The sequence below is a fragment of the Lampris incognitus genome, chromosome 16, assembly GCF_029633865.1.
Source record: "Lampris incognitus isolate fLamInc1 chromosome 16, fLamInc1.hap2, whole genome shotgun sequence".
Classification (NCBI taxonomy): domain Eukaryota; kingdom Metazoa; phylum Chordata; class Actinopteri; order Lampriformes; family Lampridae; genus Lampris; species Lampris incognitus.
In genome coordinates this window covers 32,313,407-32,338,264 of record NC_079226.1, presented here as the reverse complement: position 1 = coordinate 32,338,264, position 24,858 = coordinate 32,313,407, and the positions used below count along the sequence as shown (strand labels likewise).

Here is a 24,858-nt window from a genome sequence, read left to right as displayed (position 1 = left end):
GTGCTTATATAAGTAGTGTGACAAATCAACTTCATCCTGGGTATGAATTTAAATTGAAGGGGAGCAAAAAAAAAAACTCACTGAGGTGACTTAAATGTAGCCCACTTGATTATGACAGTCTGTGATTACCGGTTATCACAATGATAGCAAAATATTAATAAGTGAAAAATAAACAAGAACACAGCCTGCCAAATGCATTAGAGACTGCACCGATGTCAGATCTGGTTGCCATCACTTCAGTGTGGAAAGGAAGCTCTCACATGCATGGGGTTTAAATGGGAGTGGGAGTGGCATATGGCGTGAGCAGATGACGGGGCATATGCTGACCCCTCTCGGCTAACGGTCCGTGATGAGGAATGAAGGAGAACAAGAATGATGCTGAGCGCTCGGCCTGAACCCGTGAGGACACTCGGTCTGACCGGAGAGCGGGGGATGATTAAAGCCCCATTAAGCCCGATCTGGCTTCATACCCACCGCATCCACCCTCGCATTTTCTAGAGTTGGACAGCTCGCTCTACAATACACTGCAAAACCGACGGTTTTCTTCTGATTTTCCTTTAATATTCCCATTTTTTAAAGATAATTAAAAAAAAATGTTTTTTTTTTATTTTCCCCCCTTTTTCTCCCTAACTGTATCCAGCCCCAGTCTTCCGAGCCGTCCCGGTCGCTGCTCCACCCCCTCTGCTGATCCGGGGAGGGCTGCAGACTACCACATGCCTCCTCCGATACATGTGGAGTCGCCAGCCGCTTCTTTTCACCTGACAGTGAGGCGTTTCACCAGGGGGGACGTAGTGTTTGGGAGGATCATGCTACTCCCCCCCAGTTCCCCCTCCCCCCGAACAGGTGCCCCGACCGACCAGAGGAGGCGCTAGTGCACTAACCAGGACACATACCCACATCCGGCTCCCCACTCGCAGACATGGCCAATTGTGTCTGTAGGGACGCCCGACCAAGCCGGAGTTAACACGGGGATTCGAACTGGCGATCCCCGTGTTGGTAGGCAACGGAATACACTGCCACGCTACCCGGATGCCAAGCTTTTTTTAGATACCATGTCAGAACATAAAGATCCATGTGATTGTTTTAAGGTAGCATCACCTGTCTTATGAAAACACTTATACCGAACTTATTTGCGTCAGAAACAAGGGAAATCCTCTCAAACCAGTAAGAGAGGCACCTGTAGTACTACAAAATAAAAATCAGATTGTAGGGCTCACTACCAGGTTAAATGGCATGTTAAGAGGGTCATTTTTTCCACTGCCTCATCTTTCATTCTTCATCCTCAGCCTTAACTGTAGAGGGAGCCTGAGGTTGTCATTGGGATTAGAGTAATACATTATGGCACATTAAGGTCCTTTTACCACTGGCACAGAAAGAAGAATGACCCTGCAGGGTATTTCTGAAGCCCGACCAGTCCTCTTGAGGGCTATCAATCCACACGCTGCCCCGCACCTTTTGCTAAGGATCCTGCATTTCCAAGGACCATCTACTGCCGACACGCCGACCTCCTGCCAAGGATGTGTGAACTGCTCTCAGGCCTCCTGGGCTGGCCTTGGCGTATTTCTTTTTCTGCGTCAATCGTGTTTATAATCCCTCTCACACAGTTTTCTGATTCTCGCGGTGTTTAATGCGGCTTTACACAGAAGGTGACAGAAAAATCGCCCAACCTTCCCGGGTTACCTTCACTACGAGAGAGCCGAATTAATTAGTTTATAACACCCGGGTAGCTCACACATTGAGGCTGCTGCACGATGCAGCATGGTGGCCCAGTGGTTAGCACTGTCACCTCACAGCAAGAAGGTCCTGGGTTCGAACCCCAGGGTTGTCCAACCTTGGGGGGGGGGGGCATCCCAGGTTGTCCTCTGTGTGGAGTTTGCCTGTTCTCCCCGTGTCTGCGGTGGGTTTTCTCCGGGTGCTCTGGTTTCCCCCACCATCAAAAGAAACATGCATGTTAGGGTAAATACTCCTGTCTGTGCCCCTGAGCAAGGCAATGGTTAAAGAACTGGAATTGGTCCCCGGGCGCAGCATGAAGGCGGCAGCCCACCGCTCCTAGCTGCACAGATCACAGCTAGGATGGGTTAATTTGCAGTAACTGAAGTTCCCCGAGGGGATTAATAAAGGAAACTTAAATTAAATTAAATAGGACATGACTGATAAGGTACGCTACACCATCATAAAGATAAACAAAGATTTGGCCAAGTGAGTTGACCACAGTACGTCGAGTGTCTCCGATGCCTGGATATTTTCCTAATTTATATGTCATCCAATAAAGTATTCGAGGGGCGGAAAAGTAACCGCGCGCATCTGCAGAGTGACTCCACTGCTACGCCTATCGCTAAAGTCAAAGATTTTATACCCGCTGACGTCTTGTTCAATTCTAGGTGAATATTAAATCAAAACCCATTGAGCTGGGGCAGCAAATAATTTTTTTTTTTTTTTTACATCTTCCTGTATTGTGGCTTTGCATGACTAACGGGTGATAAATTTTCATGGTGTTGGTTCGCCCTTGGAGGACCAATGATGGAGGATTGTCAGTAAGAGACAGAGACGGAGAGAGACGGAGAGAGACAGAGAGAGAGCGAAAGAGACAGAGAGACAGAGAAAGAGGGAGACACAGAGAGAGAGAGAGAGAGAGGGAGGGAGGGAGAGAGAGAGAGAGGGAGAGAAAGAAAGAGACAGAGAGAGAGAGAGCCAGAGAGAGACAGAGAGAGAGAAACACACACACACACACAGGGAGGGCAGGAGAGAGAGGGAGAGAGAGAGGGAGAGAGAGAAGAAGGAGGGTGCAGATGCCATGTCACCAGTGCAGGCAGCACCAGACAGCAGTGTGATGGAGGCTGGTAGGGTGATTCGCGTGTATGGACCCACACAGAGAACACCCTTTCATAGATGTAGGGCGCACCGTTTCCCGTCTGAACCGTCATCGGAGCGCCGGCCCCTAAATACTGGAGACCGGAATAACCGAATGAAAAATGAATTACCCTCTCTCTGCTGGCTAAAAAATGAAACGGGAGTGGGATAGCAAACAGGGACAGAGCTCCTCTTCCTCTTTTTTCTTTTTTTTTTGCTTTCCATGCATGACATTCGGTTTAGGGCTGTTGAGGCAGAGCCGCAAGGAGCTTTGCATTATTCAGCAGTAGGCATCTTCGACTCACAGGCCCCTCGTGTTGAAAGGAGGCAGACCAGTGCAGAGTAATTATATTGATGGATTAATATTCATAAACCAAATATGACAGTGCGTCAGCTCGGGCAGACCCAGTGACAGTCTGGCAGGGTCTGACTGCTCTGCAACAAGACTAGAACCACGTTGTTCCTTCCTCTGTTAATCCAGCTCCTGACCGAACGGTATCCACGTTATGACTCTGTACAACTACTGTGGAACCGGCTCAGTGCCTTAATGTGCAATTTCTGCCCTAAATATGGAGACAGCTTTGTATTTGTCCCCACCCCCACCCCGTCCCCTGAAAGCAGTGCATGACATATTCCCAAAGCGGCTCTGACTCACAGAGCAAAATGTCAAGGCAAAGGTTATTGGCCTTCTTCATTACTGCCACAGTTAAATCCACTGTAGGAGAGAGAGAGAGGTCGTTTTCTTTGTACATAATGTCTTTAAATGACCTCCGACGGTCTGGACACATGGCGTCGGTTACCGCCTTGGCTCTGCTAACCATGTCAGCCTCCATCAGACGCTTTTCCAATCTTGATAGCGTCGGCTCTCTGAGACCAGAGTCATCTCCCCACTGCAAGAAATGTCCCCCGTAGCAAGTGATTTGATCTGGGATTGGACTGAACGGTCAATTTTCCTCAAGCAAAAAGAATAAAGCATCTGCCAGCAGGGTTAGATAAGTCCACTGGTTCAAGAACTTTCTTGAATCACATTAAAAGATATTATCTTAATAACAGAAAACTTATCAGTCTTTTTGTAAGTTATTGCAGCCTTCCTTAAAGAACCCATGATAACGACTGCAACTGCATCAACAGTGTGTTCAATAGTCTTCGCCCACTGGCAGATTCCCCCCCCCCTAAACACTCAATACTGATTAAATTAATAGATAATATGAACTTTTTTTTTTTGCACTGTGATGCTCCTCTTTATCTACCTCAACCTGCCCAGACTCCTTGTTATGAACCATCCAGCACTCGATTATCTGCCATTTGCTTAAAAACTATTCTTGTGGTACCCAGTGCCAAATTAACTCTGCAATTTTTATTTTCATCGAATAAGTGATAAACTCTTACAACCAGTTGTTGTCAAAACAGTTTTCCAAGAGGTAAATGTCAATGTCTGCACATATGAAGAAAAAGATAGATCACACTGATAGCATGAAGAAATTTATACTGGATTTACAAAAAAAAAAAAAAAAAAGTTTATCTCAGTTATTTCTTAACTAGCTTTCAGAGAAACGGGAGTTTGAAGCTAAATTCTGGCTCAAATGACCTGTTAGGGCGGATATTTTTTGCTGGAAGCACGAGGCAGGTATGCCCATTGCTCCCTTCAGGATGTCCTCATAGAAATGCCTCTGAGCAGCTCCCTCCTGCTCACACAAATTACTGTAAAGATGAAGCTGGACAAAAACAGATGCCAAGCACAAAATGGGGGGGGGGATCACTCAGCATAGACATGGAGGACAGACAGCAGATGCATTAAAGCCTTTCTAAAGTGCCCCTCGTTACTGAATTCATAACCACAATATGTTGTTAGATGGTTCATTACCAACGGGAACTAAATAATAACAGGGGCGGCCTTTAGCGGAGAGAGAGAGAGGCTGAAACGAGAGGACGATTAGAAGGCTTTCATGGGGCTCACCGCTATCTGCGTACATGACAAGGCTCCAGTTCCATCATGATCTATCTGTCAAACGAGCCCCGCTAAGTAGCCGCTCTCACACATCCTTCATAACAGTGTAACAAATGTCCCTCCAAAAACACACGCGGAAGGACATGCTGCTCACATGCCAAAAAAAAAGAATGCCAGGGAACAAATAACATCTGTCGTCTAATTTGTCTTTCTGTTCTCATTACCCCTTGACTGATGGGGGGGGGGGGTCGTCACCTTTTCAGAGTGCAGAAACAACGATCTTGGAGTTTTTTTTTTCCCTCCTTTTTTCTCCCCAGCAGTACTTGGCCAATTACCCCACTCTTCTGAGCCGTCCTGGTTGCTGCTCCACCCCCTCTACTGATCCGGGGGGGGGGGGGGCTGCAGACTACCACATGCCTCCTCCGATACATGTGGAGTCGCCAGCCGCTTCTTTTCACCCGTCAGTGAGGAATTTCGCCAGGGGGGACGCAGTGCATGGGAGGATCACGCTACTCCCCCCCAGCCCCCCAGCCCCGAACAGGCACCCTGACAAATCAGAGGAGGCGCGAGTGCAGTGACCAGGGTACATATCCACATCTGGCTTCCCACCTGCCGACACAGCCAATTGTGTCTGTAGGGGCGCCCGACCAAGCCGGAGGCAACACAGGGACCCGAACCGGCAACCCCCATGCTGGTAGGCAATGGAATAGACCACTATGCTACCCAGACGCCCCCAACGCTCTGGGATTTTAAAGAGTCGGTGTGTAAGACTGTGTATGTGATGTGGCTTAACGAAGCACAGGTGTGAGCCCTGCAGTATCCTGTGGCGTTTTACAAACCATACCTTTTAAAGGGTTGTATGTGGTTATGGCTGGGAGGAGGAGGAGGAGGGGAAGGGGGGGGTCTCGACCTCAAACACTTACTTACCTTTTGGTTGGAGTTGGTGCCCCAGAGGACATGAGCATTGTGTCGTTCATGTTGTTGTTGGCGGCCCCCGGTTTCGGCTGACTAAAAGACAAGATTAGAGGTCTTTAATGCTACGCTGCGGAGCCCCGTTGTTGTGCTCGTCCCCGGGGAACAGAGGAGAGGGCATTTGCATTTTGTTAATAATCATGAATCAGCGATCTTGACTGGAATCTACTCCAGCTGTGGGGAACAGCTTGAGGTTGGGGAGTCATGACGAAGGCGCCGCTGCGCGTTGCTGAAGAAAAATGGTGACGCACTGTACATGAACCAACTTTAAATCCTTTTGAAATGTTTGACTTCCCTGGCAATGGCAATTTCGATGTTTTTAATGCTATTAGCCTAAGCCTAATTAAATAAGCAAGAGGAACAACGGCAGACAAGAAATCTAATTAAACTGGAAGTCTGTGAAAAACTAGGAAAGGTGACATTGCGGGTAATCCATGGGAGTAAACAAAGCAACGGGGTCCATCTGGCAGCGGAGCCAGTGGCCCCTTGCACTCTTGGCATCCGCATCCGGACCACAGCCTCTTGTTAGAGGATCAAAATATCCATCTGTGGATGTCGTGTGTCCTCGAGTCCTCGGCACTGAAAATAGCAGCTGATAACACAAGTTTGTCTCCAGTTCTCTAAAGTTGCCTCTCCTCGGTATCTTTCCACTTCCAACCCCCCTGTTAACAGACGTTGGGGCAAAAACGGCGAGTATACACAGTACAGTCCGAGTATTGCGTCCATATTTCTGCAATCAGCAAATTTTGGCCACATCAACTTATCCCCAGAACGTGTGCAGAGGTCAGAATAACAAACTATATCGCCCCTAAGTATTCTACGGCAAACACAATCTTCTCTGCAGTGGAACACAACGTTGGTGTGCTGCTAAACACAACACTGAATTTAGGGCAAGAAAACTGGCATAAATTCTGGCTATCTAATTATATTCATACAAATTTCCACATTCACTTGTATTTACGCGTATGCTCCCTGCACAAATGTAGGCAGTCAGGGGGCCAGCGTGTTGTTTTTAGAGAAGTGGTCTAATTATTTATGGTACCATACATTTGAAATTCCCCGAGGACTGGCTTGACAAACTCATGGAATCATTTCCATGGAATCGTTCCTTGATTGTCCTTCATGAGTAATTCATCAGCCCTAATTCACAGTTTCTGCTCTCATTCATGCAGACAATAATGCCGCTAATATAGTTAATTGTCACACCGTAAGAAAACAGAATTATAAAAAAAAAAAGGAGGGGAATAAAGCACAAGGTTTAACCCGGTGACTTCACACATCCTCCACATGCTGCCTGTTTTGTCTCGAGGCAAGACAAAGTAACAGAAAATACTCCCAAGTGAATTCCCAATCCCATCCAAGGGGAAAATATTTTGCCTCCCATCAAACTCCCGATATATCATGAAGTGCTGCCCTGAATATCAATTTCAGACAAATGGAGCGCCACTAGATCTTGAGCACAGGTAAAGGATGCGAGCCAGGAGTAATGACTTACCTCCGGTGAGGTTAGACAGCACCTGCCTTGCCAGCCAAATACATCCAACTGCTGCTGTTTCCAGATGCCTGCTCTGCCCTCAACTGAGCAGGCAAGTATCTCAATGTACTACTCTGCTGCTGTCTCCAAGGAAACTCAGCAGTCACATGACCTTATGACGACGTACACTCTCTCTCTCCCTCTCCCTCTCTCTCTCTTTCTGTCTGTCTGTCTGTCTCTCTCTCAAGCTCCCTGTGGATGGCTCTGTGTTTCCACCTCTCTGTCGAATGCACAAATGAGTGTTTGCACATAGCACACGGGAACACACACACACGCACACACATATACGCATACATTCTCACAATTAGGGAAATGTCACTTGCTCAAAATATCTCAACTGCCATTTCTGCAAAACCATCCCTGTAAGTTCTAGGCTCATCGCTCCCTCAGGCCATGAGAGGAAAACATCCATAACCCCCGACGCCTTCTAAACAATCATACTCGTGCATCTCGACTCTTCCCCTACCTGACACACTTACCCGGACCGGGTTACATAACCAGCAGTTCTCATCTATCCTATAAATAATCATCAAACCTTTTCGAGCAGACCAAAAGGACTCCTGTGATGTAATTGGGTGTCATCACAAAGATGAAATGGTTGTCTGACTGGCAGGAAGCGCTTTCATTTTTAAATATGTGTGTTTTGGATTGTTTTTGTTTTTTTGTTGTCGTTTCTTTTGTGTTGAGGTTATTTTTTCTCCCTGCAGAGTTCAAACCCAGCCTTTCTGTGCACTGTATGGATTAGCTTTGACGGGGTCCCAGCTTATTAATGTCAATGTCTGCTGCCCACGGTCCTCTGAATGATAAATGTTGATAAACGCCACAGAGATCAAACAGCAATCTCCCACCCTCTCTCTCCCTCTCTCTCCCCCTCTCTCTGTCACTCTCCATCTCTCTCTCCCCCTCTCTTTGTCGCTCTCCATCTCTCTCTCTCCATCTCTCTCCCTCCATCTCTCTCTCCCCCCTCTCTCTCCATCTCTGTCTCTCTCCATCTCTCTCTCCCCCCTCTGTCTCCCTCCCTCTCTCTCTCTCCCCCTCTCTCTCTCCCTCCACCCCCCCTCCATCTCTCTCTCCCCCCTCTCTCCCCCGTCTCCCGCCATTTCTCTCTCTCTCCATTTCTCTCCCTCTCTCCCATCTCTCTCTCCCTCCATCTCTCCCCCCCCTCTCTCCATCTCTCTCTCCCCCCTCTGTCTCTCTCCATCGCTTTCATCTCTCTCGCCATCTCTCTCTCCCTCTTTCCATCTCTCTCCCCCCTCTCTCTGTCTCTCATCTCTCTCTCTCCCTCTCTCGCCATCTCTCTCTCTCCCTCTCTTTCTATCACTCTCTCCCTGCCTGTCTCTTTCCATCTCTCTCTCTCCATCTCCCTCCCTCTCTCTCGCTCTCTCTCGCTCTCTCTCATACATACACTCATGCAGAGTGCATCCTCCTAAGACATCCACTCTCTGTCAAGGCTGGCAACTCCTGCTCCGAGACAGGCGAAACACACAGCGCGCCACCATCCCTCCCGTCCACAAAGGAGGTATCTCGGAGGTCAGGCAGGACTCGACTGACGTAACATTTAGGCACTCAAAGATCAAAGTCTGCATTGCGCTATGCCTCGTGTTACCTGCGTGTGGTGAATGACAATGTACCCCCCCCTCCGCCCCCCGTTTTCCTTGCATTTGGCCATTGGCAGAGGGACAGGGAAGATTAACTTGTGCGTTGATGGCACACAATTTCCCCCCCTCGTACGCCATTCTCCTTATTCCGCTTCTGACAAGGCTGGATGCATGGCCGCTCTCCATCACCGTCAGCCGGCTAAAAATAATATTAAAACACAAGCCCCCCACCGCCCTGGCGAGTGTGCCATCCCTCTCAGCCAGCCTGTCAATAACTGGGCCATAAAACCAAATGGATCACGCTCACAGGAAAGTGAATTACATGCCCGTTCCCCCATTTTAATGACACTGATGGAATTTGCATTGACTGGGAGGATGAACACAAAGCAGTGGCAGCCATTACAGAATGTCAGGGATACCTAAGTATTATATTGAGTCGATAAATACTGGTTTACTAATATGAAACATGGCCCTGAGAATTTGACACGTCATATGCAATGTATACGTTCCCCATTAGAGCAAAGTGTGATCGGGCACCTATCCTCATACCTTGTGACGTATTTCAAAGTGTGTTTTATTTGCTGATGCGATGCTAAGTCTGATGGCACGAACCTGTATCATAGATTTAAAGTTTCTTAGACAGATGGTGCATCCCGAACCCATAACTCCTATTCCACAGTGCAAATCCCAACAAATCTCACTGACAGTTTGAGAGGATGGCAAATTCACAGCTCAGCTCGCTATTAGTCTTCGCTTTAAGGCACGAGTAAATATTTCAAAATGCTATCGGACTAGCTAGCCTCTCCCCGAGGCGATGACGTCAGGGCTTGGCCGACTGGGAGTCTCACGTCGGTTCGATTATGGAGGTTTGATCAAACCTGATGCGCTACCCTGATTCTGCCATTATCACTCCCTCGACATCCACCTACACCGCACACACAAACACAAACAGATCAGATTTTCACAGACGTCACTCAGGTCAAAACACGCAACAACATTTGGCGAGTCACTTTTAAACTGACAGCCGACTTCAGGGTTGTCAAATGTCTCAGCGCAGCCCCGGTACACAAGTTTTACATTACCAACAGTGCATCTCTGTCTCTGCTACGAATTACTGAAACCTCTGAGCATAACTCTAGAGTTCAATTTAAGCTGTGGCAGCTTTGCCATGAGTAAGTATCCTCAAAACGATGTCTGACTTGGGCGTCTGGGTAGCGTAGCGGTCTATTCCGTTGCCTGCCAACACAGAGATCACCGGTTCGAATCCCCGTAATACCTCTGCAATGGTCTGACGTCCCTACAGACACAATTGGCCGTGTCTGCGGGTAGGAAGGATGTGGGTATGTGACCTGGTCGCTGCACTAGTGCCTCCTCTGGTTGGTTGGGGCGCCTGTTTAGGGGAAAGGGGAATAGCGTGACCCTCCCATACGCTACGTCCCCCTGGCGAAACTCCTCGCTGTCAGGTGAAAAGAAGCGGCTGGCGACTCCACATTTCTTGAAGGAGGCATGTGGTAGTCTGCAGCCCTCCCCGGATCGGCAGAGGGGGTGGAGCAGCGACCGGGATGACTCGGAAAATAGGATAATTGGCCAAGTACAATTGGGGAGAAATAAGGGGGGGGAAATCCCCCCCCCCAAAAAAAGATTTCTGGCTTACACTCCTTTAGGCCATGGGGCCAGTTCAAACTTCATGATGTGCAGGGTTTCCCCATATATTTTGTCTAAAATATACACAGGTAACAAATAAAGAGTAGCTGATAATGCCATGATCTCAAATTATGCCCTTGGCATCTAAATCGATTGCCTCTCCCTTGGGAATTGTCAAAGTATATAGAATAATCCTGAAAGGGAAACGATCACTATTTTCAACATCATCTCTATATGTTGCAGGGGTGACCCTACAAGACATGGGGGCCATGCTGTATGTTTTGGGGGCCCACAACATTAACAGCCATGAAACCACTCATTCTTCTGTGTGTTTCTAAAACGCCGCCACTTTTTCCATCACTGGCAGACAATCCGTGCATGTAAAAACATACTTCCTAGGCTGCATTGTATAAGAAAATGCAATATATATATATACCACTGTATGTGGCATTGTTAGTCATATTTTCTTATACAATGCAGCTTAGCGTCAAAACAGAAACTACACATTTTCTGCACATTTTTGGAGGCCATTCAGAGACACACAGAAGACGGCTGAGTATTATGGCTGCTAATGACGTGTCATCCCTACACCACATATAGAGAGGTAATGATACAAACTGTGACCGTTTACCTAAAATTTGAGAATATAATCACTTCAATCGATCAATAATGTCGGTTTGGTAAAGTATATTTAATTGCATTAGAACAACATTATTACTTTTAGCTTTGGCATTGATCTGCATTTACAGCCTGCACTTTGGGCGCACTATTTCACTTAATTTAAGGGAATAAAAATGCCCCATGCGGTACAGAGGAGCAGACCTGAACAGGTGAGATGGAGACAGGTGAGCAGCAGCATGAGTATTGATGAGCAGCTCAGACTGGTTTCCTCCAGTTAAATAGCCTGCCCCTCCATTTGGAGCGAATGGGAATGGTGCATGGTAAATAAGCAGCAAGCAAGAGTGTCCTGACTGACCTAACTCCATGCATAAAACCCAGGCCTATTAGAGCTACGCAGAGACCATGGAGGATATTCAGATCCATGCTGTTGATCACAATTGCAGCAATGTATTTTTATCATCCTCTTATGATAAAGTTAGCAACTTGCTGTGCTTTGAATTTGCAACACCACCGCCGCATAAAAATAAAAAGGTGACAGTGCTGGAAGCCAAAATAGCCATTTTTTCCCCCTATCATCAGAGAAAGTGTGCTGACAGAGGTTAGTAATTTACTGAACAACTTGCCAACATCTGATATAAAAAATGGGCCAGAGGGACACATAAAGCAATTTCAGAATTTCAAAAAAAAAAATAATGCAGTTGAGAGATACTGCAGAGCTATTTGGTTTGTTTTGAGTCAAGCAGCAAACAGTTTTTTTTTTTGCTTTCACAACAACCGTTATCGATACTCGTAAAGGGGACTTTTCATTCAGGGTACATTTCTCTGCAGAGAAGACGTGATGCAAAAGACCTGAACACCATAAAAACGGCGGCTGGAATCTCTGGGAAAGAACTTGGTGTTTTTATGGCCTTAGTTGTTTAATCAGCAGGTATCCCAAAAGGACACAAATTACTGATTGCAGAGGGCACTAGAGAGACATAATCTTTAACGGTTTTAGCCACAAATTTTGTTTTAATCAATATTAATCTACTAGTGTAATGCAATTTCATGCTACACAGCCTATACCGCGCGGGCTAATCCAATCACCTCATCCTTCAGCTTGAGGGAAACACGCGAGTCGACACTTTGTTTTCCATGTTGTAATGAATTGTGGATTTATGTAAATATGAACTTCATCTCAAATGCATAACTTTTGGTTACAATGCAGAAAAATCCCTTTGTCAGCAGGCAGGCACCGCTGAAAGTCGCCACGAGAAGTGATTCAAAGATGCTGATATCTAGCATGCAGCCAAACTGGAATCACGCTGCTGTATTTATGTTCTGTCTAGTTTCCCTGGTGTTTACTGAGCTGCTGTCTCTCCCTGATGCAGCCGACTATCAATTACTCAGTGGCACTTGTCGGCAGCAAGGCATAAAGACAGGTTAGATTTGTTATCATGACTTGAATATGGAGCAGGGTTTTGTTATGAAATGTGCCACAAAAAAAAACGTAAAATTTTCGATGTGAGAAAGTTGTGACTAGGGGTATCCGGGTAGCGTAGCGGTCTATTCCGTTGCCTACCAACACGGCGATTTCCGATTCGAATCCCCGTGTTACCTCCGGCTTGGTCGGCCGTCCCTACAGACATAATTGGCCGTGTCTGCGGGTGGGAAGCTGGATGTGGGTATGTGTCCTGGTCGCTGCACTAGCGCCTCCTCTCGTTGGTCGGGGCACCTGTTCGGGGGGGGGGGGGGACTGGGAGGAATAATGTGATCCTCCCCATGTGCTACATCCCCCTGGCGAAACTCCTCACTGTCAGGTGAAAAGAAGCTGGTGACTCCACATGTATTGGAGTAGGCATGTGGTAGTCTGCAGCCCTCCCCGGATCGGCAGAGTGGGGGGAACAGCAACTGGGATGGCTCAGAAAATAGGGTAATTGGCCAAGCACAATTGGAGAGAAAAAGGGGGTAAAAATCCAAATAAAAAATAAATAAATAAAGTTGTGACTTTTCATATTATCCTACCAAAATCACCAACTGAAGTTCATCATCACTTTTCGGGCTGAAGAATTAACATAGTTTTTGTTGGTGGACGCCCTAACTTACATTATGGTAACGATGATGAGGGAAATATAAAGAGACCTTAGCGATTTGGATTATTGCAGATGCATCCCAGGGTTGGAATTGATTATGCAAATCACTCTTTTTCAGCCGAAATGTAAATGAGAGTAAAGGTTTGAGACTGCGCCACAACACAATACATTTTGTGACTTCCAGGAGCCCCAGAACCAGAGCACAAGATTTATGTTGTCATCCCAGTTTCATGGCCGATAGCCTGATGAGGACCACTGTGGTGTTAATGGCAGTGCTGAATAAACTCAGGCAGCACATCAGCATGTTAGTGTCAGCACATAATCAAGGGCTCGGCAATCTTAGTGGGATGTCAGTCTATATTTCATCTTAGTGATGGGGAAAATGGAAAGATGGAGGCAGTTACATGACAAGAATGGGCTGTACATCACCTGCATGCGGGACCTCGCTATGCTGTTAACCCACATAATCAGCTAGGCCTCCCTCATTAAGGACACAAAGAGGGGCAACAGATACTTTGAGATGGGCACTTACACTGTATGGGTTAGCTCTTGTGGTCTCTCCGCTTGCTCGGGGAACATGGGATGCGGCGGCTCTCCAATGGGGACGCAGCCTAGAGACTTGCTGATTGCGTGGCTCAGCTTTTTGGCCGGAGACTTCTGTGAGAAGGACGGGACAAATGTGACATGCGTTAGCCAGGTGCATCGTTCAACCTTATTATCACCTCATTAAAATGGTAGAAATTGCTCAAACATTCTTCGCTGGCAAATTATAATACAGGAAGTAGATTTTTTTCATACCGTACCCGAACAGTAGTCTACCCTACTCTACCTTACTGTACACCGACAGTGCACAGTCACAGTCTGCCAGTCTTGCCATGCCATTCTATTGGAAATTATGCTAAATGCTATCAGCTAAGGGGCATGCTGGTAGCGTAGCAGTCTATTCCGTTGCCTACCAACACAGGGATCGCCGGTTCGAATCCCCGTTTTACCTCTGGCTTGGTGGGACGTACCTACAGACGCTATTGGCCATGTCTGCGGGTGAGAAGCCAAATGTGGGTATGTGTCCTGGTCACTGCACTAGCGCCTCCTCTGGTCAGTCAGGGCACCTGTTCAGGGGGGAGGGGGAACTGGGGGGAATAGCGTGATCCTCCCACGAACTCCGTTCCCCTGGCGAAACTCCTCACTGTCAGGTGAAAAGAAGCGGCTGGTGACTGTATCAGAGGAGGCATGTGGGAGTCTGCAGCCCTCCCTGGATCGGCAGAGGGGGTGGAGCAGCGACCGGAATGGCTCGGAAGAGTCGCGTAATGGCCATATACAATTGGGGAGGAAAAAAGGGGGGGGATGCTATCATCCAAATTATCTTGTTGTGTCATGAGGGTATCCCTATTAAGTGTGGATTGTGTTTGGAGTCAAACACAATCTCTGCTGCAAAGGACCAAATCTATATCTTGACTGCTTTGGGTTTTAGACCTCAGAGAATGTCCCACGTTTCACGAGTGCAGAGATTTCGGTGCGGTCTCAAGACATCATGTCTTGAGACCTCCCGAAAATCATTCTTATCTGTGCGCCAGTGACGAGGATAGAAATTGGATTTAGGATTCGGTCCCCATAACTTCCCTTGTTTCAATTTACAATGTAATGATTGAGCTTTGGTGAAATGCCGCTGCGCTGAGAATTCAATCAATACTGTTTCATTCGCTAAAACGAGTAAAACCCCACAAAATCCCCTGAAATGCTTTGAAGGGATGATAAATGTTCCGTAGCTATGCACAGAGGTCTGCTGTCACACAAACACACACACACACAGAGCGATATTAGCCTATTGTTGGGACAGGGCAGCATAGACCATGGTGTTGGACAGCATGTGACCGGGGGATTGCTTTACCCAAGACGAGTGCTCCTTCATCTGGTGCTGGTTGCTATGGGGACCATTGGCATGGCCACGCCAGAAGCAGCTCTGGCAGAGCTGGTAGCCGTGGCACTGTTGGCACCGATACCGAAATCCCATCATGCTCTCGCTCCGGCAATATGAACATTCCACGGGATGGAAGACTGGACGATAGACAGGAGGGTGATTAACAGAGTAAATGCAGGGAGTTTACCTTCACAGTCCGGTATATTTGAAAAAAAATTTTTTTTTCTAAAAGACTATTGGGTAGAATTGAAAAAGGTGCCTGTTTCTTACAGGATGTAGGTAGCTTAAGCAACATGATAAAATGGCCTTTCATACGAGGGATCATCTGTACTAAAGCTTATAAATGTAGTTCATTTCAAGGATGATTTTTTTCGTTGTTTTTTGGATATGGAAATGGCCATACTATGTAGCATTTCAAAACTGAGTGCTCCGTATACAGTTGAGGGCCTTCTTTGTAGCTAAACTAGCCTACGTCCAAATCTTACCATTTTCAACATTGGCGAGTCGGTGCATGAGTGGCAGCCACACTAGGCATTGAGGTGGAGGATCGGCCATTAAAATATCCAGAAATGTGTTCAGCAAGATCTTCTTCTAGATGCAAAAACACATAAGCAGTCGTTGAGTACGAGTACATGAGAGATTCTCCACGAGAGCTGGATACAAATGAGTTTAGACAGCATGGCCAAAGCTTAATCCCATTGGGCTGATCGCAACAGGAGGAAGGCCTTCTTGGCTTTGTTACCTGCTGAGGGAAGCACGTCCGCACAGAGTGCTCGGTGTAGCCGAATGAGGGTCCCTCAAACACGGCCGTGGGCAGTTTCAGCACCTCCCGAAGAAACTGGTCAAACTTAGCGAAGACCATCATGCCACTTGAGTCAGAGATCTGAGAGAAAATATCTGAGACAGAGATGGAAAATGTCAAACTCAAGTCAGTTCAATACAATCCTGTCCAACTGCTGCATTTTCCCCTTTGGCTAATTTGTTTTGCAGATATGGTTTAAAGTTAGAATATGAATTAAAAACAAACAATAAAAAAACAACTATCATAAGATGTCAAATACAGCAGCAAATACGTACAGGGAAAAACATCAATGGATAGACAGTGAGTCAACAGCTTAGCTTTATATAGTGCAATAAAAACATCACACTTCAGTGCCAAAAAAAAAGTTCTTATGAAAGCCAAGGATGCTACATCAATTTATGTACCTATATACAAGTCCCTGGTTATTCACCCCTCAGTGTAACGGCTCTCTTAAATGGCCCCCAAAGGCCATCAACTTAAGCTGTCCTCCAGGGGCATTTAAGCAGGATAGTCAAAATGGCTTTTACCTTGAGTCATTGCTGAGTAAGTTCTTATAAATACAATGGACTGTGGTTTTCCCCTAACCTTTACAGTTATTGCAAAAGATTAATTATGCACCATGCATACGCTCAACACAGTAACCTAAGTAAAGTTTCTACTACGAACAGTACAAGTCTCTGCAAGACGAATGCGACCTTGCCTTGAGCGCTATAAATGTGTTCCAACAGCGCCCTCGTATGTCATATTTCGGTAACTACATTAAGTGAAAAATAGTCCCTGGATGAAAACTTGGCTCTGCAATAAACCAGGTAAAATAAAAAACTTTTTTAAAATAATTTTTTACATTCACATAACAGCAAAAGATGTACTTACAGCGTAGTTTGTCCACTATTTTACCTCCACACATTGTCGCCAGCATGGCTCGCATTGAGAAGACTGTGAGCTTCCCATGGCCTTCGCTGTCAGGAACAAAAAGATTTTACACACACACGTACGTATACGTACTGTGAGAAAAGATTTCATTGCCAAGACACATTTTTATGGTTTTACACCGCAACTTCACCTCCCTAATGACTCTGCAAGCACATCATTAAGGAATCTAAGAGGGTTTATTTTAATTGCATTTGACCTGGTTAAATTTAGACAATCTGTTTTACAGGAGACACCTTGTCAGGAAAGTAGCATCGTAAGTATGTCACAGACAAACAGAATACAGCTGATGTTAGCAAAACGTCAACAATATTCAATCATAAGGGCCCGAATATGCTCCAGAGCGGACGCGCAGAGCTGCGAACTCTGCGAAGGCGTAGCCGTAGTACTTCCGTTTATACTTAGAGTACGCGTTTCGCATATGCGCAGTAGTTCGGGGTTACGTATTTCCGGGCAAAATGGCGACATACATGCAAGAAGAAGAAGCGTTGCTTTGTTTGTTGTATTTAGCACAACTGGAGGGAAAAAAAGAAAAAAGAAAAATTGGAAAGCAAGAAAATGGTGCGTGCGGCCGCTCAATCACAACAGGCCCAAGGAACGGGAGTTGGGCACGTTGGTGCGGGAAATGGGTGGAATGGACGAGGAAAGGCGCCATCAGTATTTTCGGATGTCCGCCGCCAAATTTGATTTTCTGGCCCGCAGCATTGGTGAACGTTTTGTCTCTGTGGTTGTTTTATGTCTCTCAGTGGTCGTTTAACGTCTCCGTGGTTGTAAACATAAAAGGCATCACTTCAAATGACGAATTATAAAGACGAGGGTAACAACGGACATCTTCAAACAGCCACTCTTCAAAGTCGGCGGCCATTTTTGTTTACCAGCGCACGCGATGTCTGCGCGGACCCTACTTGTACACCCTCTGATGACGAAATTTACGTCACGTGGACCCTCGCGTACTCGCGGACGCGGAGAGTATAACTTGCGCTTAAATCCATCAACAAGGCACCTGACTTTCTGCGCTGTGAAAAAGCTACGCTTCCGCAGCAGTCTGCAGGTCTGCAGCGCACGCACCGGCAGAATCTCAGACTGAGCCGTAAAGAGATCTTGGCTTGGCAAAAATAAATAAATAAATAAAATAAATCATAGACAGCTCATTATCCACTTGCCTCAAGATCCTTCCAAACCATTTCGAACCCCCCAAGAGAGAGTCGCTCTTTCCTTTCAAAATGATGGTGGAACGAGCAGGGCGATATGAAAGTCTTGACCTCAGGGACACCAGAAGCATTTCCTGTGATAAGCCCACCAAGTTTTCCCAACAATGTAAGAGCACAAATTGGGAGGACGAAGACCCAAAGCGGCCCTCTGGATGAAATAGAACCAACCAATAAAGCCTGAAAAAGGCAAGGCAGGCAACCAATCGGTCAGAGCACAGTCGGTGTGATAATGTGAGGGACTGGAACCGTTGTTCATAAGACCTCCATACACCACAGTGCACTGATATCCATGGGAGGCATGTGAACGTAAAACATGCCTTTTGCTATCGCAGTCGATTGAGACTAAAATAAATGACAATATGTGACAAAATAAACAATAAAAGTAAAAAATAACTATTTTAGATGATATAATATATTCATTAAATGATGCATAAATATATAATACTAAAATAGTTTAGAGTTAATCCCTCAGTGGCGGTTTGGATAATGAATGAATGAATAATCCCTCAATACGGAAAGGCTATGAAAATTTCATTTAAAGGGACATTTCGCTGATGGTTTCGTGTACGTGCAATCCTTACTGATAAGCCCTGTAGTGGACTGACGCAATAAAATCCTCTCTGTATACTATACTGACGGGTAAATTGGTGTTAAGGTCTTTCCCCACAGCGCCTACATGTACCAGAATGCATTGCGTGTAAATCTTTTGGGGGGGGGTTCCCAATTTTTCCTCCCCACTCTTCCTAGCCGTCCCGGTCGCTGCTCCACCCCCTCTGCCGATCCTGGGGGCTACAGACACACGTCTCCTCCGACATGTGGAGTCGCCAGCCGCTTCTTTTCACCTGACAGTGAGGAATTTCGCCAGGGGGACGTAGCGCGTGGTAGGCTCACGCTACCCCGGCTTCTCACCCGCAGACACGGCCAATTGTGTCTGTAGGGACGCCCAACCAACCCGGAGGTAACACGGGGATTCAAACCGGCGATCCCCGTGTTGGTAGTCAAAGGAATAAGACGAAATGACCTCTTCCATAGCTATGTGAAAAATATAATCTACGCCAGGCTTGTGAATTAAAACAATCTGGTTTACCACTGAATATTGGTTTTCCTTACAGACTGTCCTTGAGCTCTATACAGACGCTACACAAATAAAATGTGTCACTGTTATCCATACACATTGTAGCGAATTCGCGGGGCAGTTCGGGAACCGTCGCCCGTATCTCCCGCACCGCAAGCGACAACGTTAACCAGTCGTCGACTAAAGGGTCCGACTCGTTAGTCAAGGACCAACGTGTCTACTTATCCATTCACGTTACAATATATTTGTTGTCGTATAACAAGTCTACTGTGTATTATTTGTCTTCCTGCTTTGTACATGAGGTCCTGTTGTTTCTGTGTCATATATGTCTTTATTTACTATAACTATCACAAGTGACCACGAGTTATCATTATTATTGTAAGGTGCACGGATAAATAGACTTGCTAGCCCTTGGGTCGGACTCTTTAGTCGACTGGTTAACACAGTCGCCTATGGTGCGGGAGACCCGGGTTCGCGTCCCGGTTGCGGTGGTTCCCGGGCTGCCCCGTGAATTCGCTACACTTGGTGTCAGAAGTGGGATGGTGAGACCGCGAGGTCATCGGCAGCGCGTTTGCCCGGAGGCGTGAGGGAGCTGGTATTCCCGACGGAGATGGGTAGTGTAACGATCATGAATGACTAGACTCGCTAGCCCGTTGGCTAACGGGTCGGACGCTTTAAGTCGACTGGTAAACGTAGTCGCCCGTGGTGCGGGAGACCCGGGTTCACGTCCCGACTGCGGTGGTTCCCGGCTTCCCCCTGAATTCGCTACAATACCTTTCTCACACGTCTCTGTGGCAATGAAATACAGACAAATTCCTGGACATCTGCTGCGCTTGGCATCTATCTATAGACCGCAGTGTTGCTCTGCACCGACCAGCCGTGCCACGCCGCACCTGTCGTAGGTCGCCACCATGAAGTTGAGCAGCAGGCCGATGGACTGCTCCACGTTGATCTGGTGGGTCGTGGGCAGACGCTTGTTGAGCTGGTAGTAGATGGAAGACAGGATGGTCTCCAGCCGGGACACGTTGATCTCGGCGTTGTGGTCCAACGTGTTGAGCCCGTTGTCGCGGAAGGCTTCGATCATGTTCCAGACGTCCACCAGATGAACTGTGAGGCGGGAGTGCGGGTCAGCGGGAGGGGGGCACACAGACACAAACCGGCACCATCGATCAATTACACCAGCATCCATTTCAGAACACTCATTTCTTTTGGGTCACAAGGGGCGATTGGGAAGAAGGAGAAGGGGGGGGGTCGTTTGCAAAGCTCATTGAACAAAAGAAATGAGTTGCTCTTACGGTTGCATCTCTTTTGCACAAAGCGGAGCTTGCAGGCGGTCCTATAGGTTGACAGTCTGATGACGTCAAAGTTCTGAGCTCCTGTAGAACAAAAGCAAACCCATCAAACCTGAATTTACATATGTTAGCACAGATTTGAAGAAAATTGTTCACTGCTCCGATCATAATAGCAAATAAAGTGCCCTCAAACGCAAGAGATGAATAGATAGTCCTTGTACATTCAATTTAATGACAGGGACTGAAAGTCTTCACAAGCGCAAAAAGTATTACAGTAAACTGTCTATGTGTGTGGCAACAATAATGTGTGTGTGTGTGTGTGTGTGCGTGCGTGCGTGCGTGCATGTGTGTGTGTGTGTGCCTCCCTGTTTTTCTATCCTAATGGGGACATTTGGTCCCCATTAAGCTAGAAAAACCTGAAACCACCTACCTTGTGGGGACATTTTATGGGTCCCCACGAGGCAAAGGGTCTATTTTAGGGTTAGGACTTGGGTTTAGGGTTAAGTTTAGAATCAGGATTAGGTTAAGGTTAGGGCAAAGGTTAAAGTTAGGCACGTAGTTGAGGTTACGGTTAGAGTTAAGGGCTAGGGAATGAATGTAGTCAATGAAGGGTCCCCACAAGTATAGTGTGACATGGTGTGTGTGTGTGTGTGTGTGTGTGTGTAACGTGTGGAGTGGGGGCTGTGCATTGTCTATGTGATGCAGAGCCGGTGAAATAATTGCATAAGCCCGCGCTGACTGTGAATAGTGAAAGGAGATTTCACTTATTCGATTCAACTCACTCATCTCCATGAAGAGCTGTCTCTTCTCCACCATGGCCTTGCCTCGTTTACTGCCTTCCTCAATCATTCTGTGGCATATAAAACAGGAAAGCGTGCACCTTTGACTCACGGCTTTAAGAACAGCATGCCGTGTATAACTACACAGGTCACCATTTATACAAAATAAATAAATTAGTACATTAATGTTCACGCAGACTACCAAACCTCCGAAGGGGAATCTTTCCCTTCCAGAGTAGAGGATCAAGTGTGTATAAGTAGCAGCAATTTGTAAAACAGACAACACAAGTAGTGTCAGTTAGCTGCTACAATCTAGTGGTAGTCCATGCCATTCAACACCCCATTACATATTACATTTTGTTTAAATGTGAAATAACAACCTTTTTTTAACAGTGGGAGTCATCATTCAAACAATGAATATCTCCCTTTGAAAGAAATGAAACTCCTCAGGCGCTCCTGGGCAGAAGACAGTACACCTTGTGTTGCTGTGTCGGTGCAACACAGGGTTTTACATAGTTTGTCCTCTAGAGTGTTGGTCAGCATACACAATTAATAAATACACAGCGACAAACATCCTACGACTTTTCAAACACGTTTTATGACGTAGAGCACTTTAAAGCCGCTATGAGGAGTTTTTGGAGTTTGGATAACTTAGCGCCCCCTGTGGACAATAGCGGTAGTGTTTCACGTAGGAACGACGTCATTTCACATGAGCGTTGGCTCTTGTTGCAAAGATTCACCTCCTGGTGGCTGGTGTGTTTGATTTGACGAGAAGAGAGAAAGATGGGGCGATCTGGAAAAGCGGGTGTTTGCAAGATAACAGTGACGTGGCGATAGTGCGTGTGTCACTGTAGCTAGCTATCCCGTCTGTGTGCCGTAAACCGTTTCATCAGATTTCACAGAGAACCGTTTTCTCATCTTCTTGCTGATGGTCTCATCTGCTTATGTCGGTAATCAGTGGCAAACTCCTTGCAGCAGCTTTGAGTGTAAGTTATACAACTTAGATATTAAATCAGGCTTTATTAATAAGAGTATTTACCTGTTGCTGGACGAATTTCAAAGTGGCGTGCCAAACCTCGACCCTGTGAAGAGAAGTCAAATGAAGAAACTTAGCAAGGGCATGCTAATATACTCCATGTCTCCATTATAACAAGAGTAATTAACATTCCCGTCCCTGCTTTTCAAGAGCTTGATTAACTCTCAAATTGCGTTTTTGTTCCCCTTGCTCCTCTAGCAGAGACCGGTGTGCTGGCTAAGGGAACATGTGAGTGCCCATACCCTGAGCAAAATGATAATTCACCATGACATCCTGCCTCAGCACTGGCTGCATCCTGTGGGCTAATGACTCTGAGGGCACTGCTGAGTAAACCCCTTAATGGTGGAAGATTGGTGACACGTGGGATACAGGCCGGACAACTTGGACAGTGTCTCAGTCGTGGTGTCTCATCCTTGGCCAAAAGAGTGAGTAGAAAGTGTGTGTTGGGAGGGGAGGGGTTTGCATCGGCTGACCTGCTGAGCACGAGCAAAGATCTCAAGGTCCAAGCACCGCGGGCGAGGTCTGCAAACAGGCCTCTCTTTTTTTTTCTTTTTTTTTTCCTGCAGCAAGCCACAACTCCCTCCTCGTTTCAGAGACACGCCACTACTCCTAAGAGTGATCTCAGCTCTTATGACAGCCCCTCGCTCTCTACTCACAAAGTTCCCACTCGGACTTCAAAGTGGTACACTGGGTTCTCGGTGCGGGCTCCGGGGACCGCCAATCGTCTGTGTAAGAGTCCCCCTCTAGCAAAGCAAAGAGTCGTTTCATTTCACTGTTATTTCATTTCATTGACTGGTTAGAACAAGAGGGGATGCATTGTTCATCGAGAGAAGTGGCGTTCGGAGCACGGTTTTCCACTGTCCCTGCAGTCGTTGATCCACTTCCACAGCATTATGAAATTCTATGATGAATGAGAGACAGTCTCATTGTCCTGTGCGGTTCAATGGTTTGAACAGAGGACAGATAACTGCAAGAGGAAGGGATTTGATTGCCACTGGGGAACATGAATACCATATAAATGCACGCACCCATGGCGATGTGTGAGGCGCTTTGGGGCCCTGCTCAAACATAAAAATACTTGGTGGTTCTTGTGATGGAAAGGTTGAAATTTTTCTGTTTCAGTAGGGGAGAACAAGGGCAGAAAACATCAGCTGAGCAGCGGGAAACCCACCAGACCCACGTCAGCAAAATAAAACAGTGGCTCATTGTAATCATTCAGCTATGAAGTAACCTCAATAATGCACATGTAGGCAACTCAGGCCCTGCAGTGGTAGGCAATATGGGAACATCTGAGCAGTATATAACAGGGTTTTCAAGCATTTTAACACCAACAGACCTGTAATTAGATAGGCATCAAATAGACCCCCCCTCCCCATTCAATCACATTTTGTCCCAGGGCCAGACAACCCAGGATGCTGTCTGTTGTTGATACACACTGTGGGAAGATAACAGCGGTGAGAGTCAAACCTGGGATTACAGAAATACATTTGCATGACACTCTTCCTGGGATAATGTCACGTAAATTCAATTACAGTTGAATTTAACTATTTTGCCATTTTGCTGCATGGGGACTCCCCGAACCCCGGTCAATAAGAGGTCCGCTACCCTTACTTTGATAGGATCCCTTGGTCTACGAGAGGAACCATAATGAGAATTTAATTAATACAGATGTTAATTAATCACTGTGATTTAAAAAAAATATATATATAAGATGAATGTTATCTGCCACCTCAGTTCGAATAATAGTTGTAGCATGGGCATTTGACCATCATTAAGATCACCGTGATAGAGGCCTGTGTCCTTTCGTCTCTAAATTCATGTCATTAAATAAACTGCAGCCACCGAGCACCTGCTGTGAAGGACAGAATTGTCAGAAGAAAAAAACAAATTTCATCAAGCAATCAAAAGTCAATACACCTATCGCACCTGTCCCTCCGTTGCACCGAGAGTCAGCTGGGATATTCACCAGTGGCTTAGAATAAACGTGCATTTTACAGTAACCGCACCTTCAGCATCGAGGTAATGACAACATCCTATAAGGACTGGGCTGTACTGCAGCAGGCTGCCTCCCAGCCGCTCTCGTATCTTTTCACTTCACTGTGTCCAAACAAGCCTTCCTTCCTTCCTTCCCTTCCTACAGCGGGGGGGAACCGTGCGACTCTCCGAAATCCACTCCTGAAGCAACCCCGCCACAAACGCGGCCATATTGCTGATTTAACTCCCTATTTACCTTATTTCCGCAATGTGAATGGCGTGTCGTGATGCCTTATGAACGTGGGATGACAAACGACATCACCCTCTATCCCTGGTATCCCGTTTTTTTTTCTCTTTCGTGTCTTTCCTGTTTTCTCTCAGAGGGCTGGCTGACGACAGGAGCTAAGGGCTAAGACGCACACAGCCCGCTGGACAAAATTGGCCTCACCAGAGGAAAATCACGCAGGTTGCGTTAGAGCATCATCATCATCATCATCAGAGGCAGCAGCAGCAGCAGCAGCATCAGCATCAGATGAAGAGGATAAGCGCTTCGGGGTGAGTGAGGAGGCTCGCCGCCGAAACTCTCACCTTTTCTTTTTTTT

General features: G+C 46.6%; 1 protein-coding gene across 1 annotated transcript in view; it reads right to left on the bottom strand.

The window, feature by feature from the left end:
• dtnbb (dystrobrevin, beta b) overlaps window positions 1–21,316 on the bottom strand; it is a 31,270-nt gene extending 9,954 nt beyond the window's left edge. The window contains 9 exon segments of the mRNA XM_056295240.1: window positions 5,726–5,806; window positions 13,772–13,896; window positions 15,128–15,294; window positions 15,643–15,748; window positions 15,900–16,054; window positions 16,833–16,918; window positions 20,069–20,282; window positions 20,471–20,551; window positions 21,250–21,316. Coding sequence (XP_056151215.1) covers window positions 5,726–5,806; window positions 13,772–13,896; window positions 15,128–15,294; window positions 15,643–15,748; window positions 15,900–16,054; window positions 16,833–16,918; window positions 20,069–20,282; window positions 20,471–20,551; window positions 21,250–21,316 — 1,082 coding nt within the window.
• Window positions 21,317–24,858: the final 3,542 nt, after the last annotated feature.